The sequence below is a fragment of the Gastrolobium bilobum genome, unplaced genomic scaffold (genome assembly GCF_033153095.1).
Source record: "Gastrolobium bilobum isolate Gb01-03AN ecotype WA unplaced genomic scaffold, APGP_CSIRO_Gbil_v1 utg14120, whole genome shotgun sequence".
Taxonomy (NCBI): domain Eukaryota; kingdom Viridiplantae; phylum Streptophyta; class Magnoliopsida; order Fabales; family Fabaceae; genus Gastrolobium; species Gastrolobium bilobum.
In genome coordinates this window covers 314,956-320,179 of record NW_026897624.1, presented here as the reverse complement: position 1 = coordinate 320,179, position 5,224 = coordinate 314,956, and the positions used below count along the sequence as shown (strand labels likewise).

General features: G+C 32.0%; 1 protein-coding gene across 1 annotated transcript; it reads left to right on the top strand.

The window, feature by feature from the left end:
• The first annotated feature begins 446 nt into the window (after positions 1–446).
• LOC133308702 (probable inactive poly [ADP-ribose] polymerase SRO2) lies at positions 447–3,085 on the top strand. Its single transcript, XM_061509380.1, has 5 exons — positions 447–1,178; positions 1,287–1,525; positions 1,631–1,767; positions 1,849–1,944; positions 2,952–3,085. Exons 1-5 carry the CDS (start codon positions 694–696, stop codon positions 3,021–3,023), a joined length of 1,029 nt encoding a protein of 342 aa, XP_061365364.1. The 5' UTR covers positions 447–693; the 3' UTR covers positions 3,024–3,085.
• Positions 3,086–5,224: the final 2,139 nt, after the last annotated feature.

The window sequence follows — 5,224 nt, the reverse complement described above, 5'->3', positions numbered from 1 at the left end:
TATTATATAAGAGAAGATATTTTATATTATACACACATATATGATAGAATTCACTATTTACAAAAAAAAAAAAAAAAAAATAAGCATAATTTTTTATGGGTCTCTGTAAGAAATTATATTGCATAATAATAATTTTTCCTTTAACTTAAAGTAATTAAATAAAATAATACCACACCATAAAAAAAATAATAATAATAATAGTTTTAGGCATGGATGAGAAGGACACATCGAGATGAGATGACACATATGTGATATGTGTAGGAAAGCAGGGTTGAAAAAGTAAAGCGCACTATCCTCTATGGTACCCATCAATCCAATGTCCAAAATCTACAGGCAAGTCTTCTCCAAAACCAGCAGCGCCACACTCTCCACTCTGTGCACCGCCCATCGCAAACTCCCATTCCATTTCATATTCAAAATACATAAACATTATTTCCCATTTGGTTTCCGTTCCCAGTTTTCTTTTCCCCTTGTATTTTTTTTTTTTTTTAACAACACTCTCACTTCTATCTTCTCTTTCTTTCTCTTTATCACAACTAGCCTTCACTACCAAATCCGCTTAAAACTAATCTTTCATTCCCTAACCCAACCCCTTCTTTTCTTCCATGCCAAGTGTCCAATCTCTATAAACACACACCTTTTTCATATATACCAATTGTTTTCTAACTGATTTCTTTAACTGTTAATTATAGTATGGATCCAACATTCCCTCAAAACGGCTTTGGTGCTTCAGTTCTTAGTACCTCAGAGGATTCGGTGTGGGACCACGCAACCAACCAAGATTCGGTTGTTTCCGATAGTGAGAGCGGTGTTTCCGGCACCAGAGTAGTGCACCAACACAGTCCCACGTTGTTTTTAGAAACGCTCGGAGAAGGCGACGTTGTTCACGACCTCATCAAGAGGAGGTTCCTTAGTGGTTTGGGTTTGCTCGGTACCAAAACAGAGGTTGTCGCCATTCACAGGAACGCTTGTTCCAGCGTGGTGTCGCAAGCGCGTGTTCAGTGCTTTCATGTTTATTCGAGAGCCATGGCGAAACTGCGCCATGGGAATGCCAACGTGAAGTATGCTTGGTATGGATCTCGTGGTGAGAAAGATATAAGAGATGTCATTTCACATGGTTTTGGTCATGCTCATGGTCATAAACTATCTCTCTCTCCGGATGATTCTCCTCTCGAAAGGTTCGCGTGCATTACTTTGATTGCTTCAGTTTGTATTTGAATATGTTTATGTTTGATTATGAGTTTCAAAAGTTGTTTGTGTTTGTTGTTGTTGTTGTTGTTGTGCAGTGTGAAAAACTGTGTTGTTGGCGAAGATGGTGTGAGGCACTTGTTACTATGCCGCGTTATTCTAGGGAGAACAGAACTTGTGCTTCCTGGTACACAACAATGTAATCCGAGTTCAGAGGATTATGATTCTGGGGTTGATGGTTTTTCAACTCCTAACAACTACATAGTTTGGAGTAGCAAGATGAACACTCATGTCTTGCCAGCATATGTTGTAAGCTTCAGAGTTCCTTCCTTGAAAGGTTTGGATTTTATAAAGATTTTTGTGTGTTTTCATTTTACTGTGGTGTTTGGATTTTGGATGGTCTTCTATATAAATTTAATTTTAATCATGTGTTACTATGTAGGGATTGAGAAGAGTGAAGAAGAACCTTTGAGACCATCTTCACCTTGGATACCATTCCCAACTCTGATTTCTGTGCTTTCCAATGTTTTGTCTCAACCTGACATTGCGCTCATCTACAAGTTCCTCAAAGATCATAGAGTAAGTGTTTCTTCTTCACTAGCATCTTGATTTGAGACTGTTGCAAGGATAATTGTTGATCACTTCTTCTGTTTTTGGCAGGAAAAGAAGATTTCACGAGGGGAACTGGTACAAAAAGTGAGACAAACAGCAGGAGACAAGTTACTCAGTGCAGTCATCAAATCTTATAGAGCCAAGGTACACCTATTTCTTTTTTGGATTTATTGTCTCTTATGTGAAATAATTTTAGGATTTTATGTTTATCATTTAACATAATATAACTTTACTTTTCTACACACACATTAAAGAAGTGAGGTACACATATTTTTCTTTCTCTTTCATCATTTCACTTCCTCTCTCCTTTTTGATGTGAGAGTTGGAAACAACACTTACATTATATTACATAACACTGATAAAACCTATAATTTTATCTCCTAGTATGAGATTTATATATATATATATTTTTTTCTTCACATTACCCCATGTTTTTTTTTACATAAAAATTTTGTGGTTTTTTTAGAGAAAAGTGTTTATTTCTTTAAATGACACAATTTATATTTTTTCGCTCTCACAAAAAGATGAAACTCACGTCACACTTTTATTTTAGTACACATTTTTTCTTTTTATGTATGAAAGTCACATTTTATTTGATGATAGTCACATGGCAGTGGTAACAATCTAATTAATGAGTTATTGTTTCTCTTTTTTTTTTATTGGCTTTAAATCTCCTCCTTAGTTATAGAAGGTGAAGTTGATTAAATAAGTCAAACCATCGTATGTTTAAATTTGGTGCGGTTGATTTCATTGTCTCCATTGTGTGTACGAGTGAGGTCGACATTAATTGATTTTTTTTTGAGTTTGTTTTTTCTGACGTTACTTTAGATAACTTTATCCAATGTTCATCAAAACGACGTCGTTTTGGGACAGAAATCATGGTATTTTTGTAATTTTAATTTATTTCAGGGTTATAATAGTCTTTATCACTCTAATTTTTTAATTTTTCAACCCCAAAACGATGTCGTTTCGATGAACATTAGATAAAGTTATCTAAAGTAACATCGGAAACTTTTTTTTTTTTTTATATATACGTTGAAAAATTGAATATACAACCTATTAAGTAACTATCCATGCCACTCGCCATTAGGCTAGGCTTATTAATTGATTTTCTATTCTAAACTAACATGGTAAATTTGTTTGTCTCTCAGAAAAAACCTGAAAGCTTTATGCAAACAAAGTCAAAGAATGGAAGCCGGATAACTAGAAGACGGATAGATTGATTATCTTCATGTAAGAGTTCTATTGATAACAAGAAAAATGATCAATGGAATTGACACAAAGGCTCTTAGGGTTCGTTTGGTAGCAGGATTTTTTTTGTTTTTTCAGGATTTTTTGGTTGGATAAATAAGAATGCATCGTTTGGTACAGAATTTTTGAAATTTTACCAAGAATCTGATTTTTTCAGGATTTTTGAAAAAACCATCTAAGAATACCATCCATAAGGTGGTATTTTAAGATTTCTGTGGCAAGGGAAAATTTAATACAACTAAACACAGCATCAATAAAATTAACCTAATATTTTGAGAATATGTTAGTCTACCAAACAACTTTTTGATAATATTTTTAGAAAATTTACTTTCTCATTATTTTTCTGAAAATCGTGATTCTCGAAAATAAAAATAAAAAAATTGTTGTACTAAACACCCTCTTACACTCTACTAAACTTCAAAACCATATTTACAAGTATAGTTATCCCAATTACACGACACACAATACCATAGCCACATGTGTCAGTTGCCTGGATCAGGATTGGTCTTACGTAGTGTTTGGTTGAAGGTTTATTTTAGGATTGATGAGAAAGTGTAGGTGGATATTGGAAAATACCACGTTTGGTTCAGGTTTTTTCAAGAAATACCAGACAAATAGGATAGATGGAAAAATGACTTTTGTGTTGATTTTTGGATGAAATTCACTGTTACAGAATACCACTTGAGATGTGGTATTGTGAGATGACTGGGAAAGTGAAAAAACAGGTGCAAAGTTTCTCCCGAACATAGATTTTGCATATTTAAATAAATTTTCCTGGTAATATTTGGGTCAACCAAACAACTTTTTTTACATTTTCCTATCAAACTCACTTTCCAACCATTTTCCTATCAATTACGTTTCCCTAGTAAAAAAAAATTTCTCTCGAACCAAACACTACTTTAGTATCAAATAGTATATTGTATCATACTTTACGATTCAAAAGTCAAATCAAGTTTTTTGATTTTCAATTTTTTAAAAAAAATATATGAAAAAATCAGAAAAGAAACATAAATATGATTTGTGATCCAAATATTAAGAAAATAATTAAATAAATATTCAAATTAACACAAATCTCCTCTCTCTTAAAAAAATATACAAATCTAAAAGAAAATAAAAATTTATGTAAAAAATAAAAAACAGAATTTCTTACAATCAAAATTTCTTACATAAATTTATATATAATATATAAATTTGTATTATATATTTTTAAATTATTTTTTTCTAAATTTTTGAATGTTATAATACAATACAAGATTAAAAAAAGTTTTATATTTTTTGTGACCGGAAAAAAAAATTACATTCAGGCAAAGTGGAACCCATTAGGAGAGAAAAAAAATGGCAGCATGTGAAACGAAGGGTTAGCAGAAAATTGTTATTTTTTCTAGAGTTGATTATCCTTTGGAGATATTTGAGAATACAATGGAACAATGAGTTTTTTTGATAATGTTATTAAAAAATTGTTTGATAAGTCAAAATATTATCGAGAATATTGACTAAATTTTTTGAGTATATGTTTGGTTGACGATAAAATATTACTGAAAACATGGGATGAATTTATGAAATTAAACTCATGATATCGGACTTTTCAAATACGATTAAAAAAACATAAGTGCATTTTTTTCAAGCACGAGCGAGGAAAAGAAAATTTGGGTTTTGTGTGTGTGAGAAGGGAGGGGGGAGATAAAACAACTCAACTCCATTGCCAAAATCGGCATGCTCAACAAATTGAATTTAGACCATTATGGATGTGACCTCCAAACCTTGCCCATCTCTTCAATTGGGATGCCCTTAGTTTCAGGCAACATGAAGTACACAAATAATGACATCACCACTACAGGATGGATGCGGACCAAAACAAGATAAAAAAACATCAAGGAATGGATATTGTTGAGATGCTCGACTAAGTTTTATCACCTCCATAACTTATGTGAGAATAAATGTGATCGCAAAAGTTATGAGGAAACGCGATATAGAAATATATTTGTCTGAAAAATCACTCAATATTTTTTCATTCTCTAAGATTCTTGAAATATCACATTTTCAATATGGTATTCTTTGTTGAGATGTTTATGTGTTATTTCAAATTCAAGAATGTAATATTCTCGCGATAAATTTTAAATTTCCTTCTATTAAATATGAAAAAAATCAAACATGGAGAAATCAAAAGTCAGTG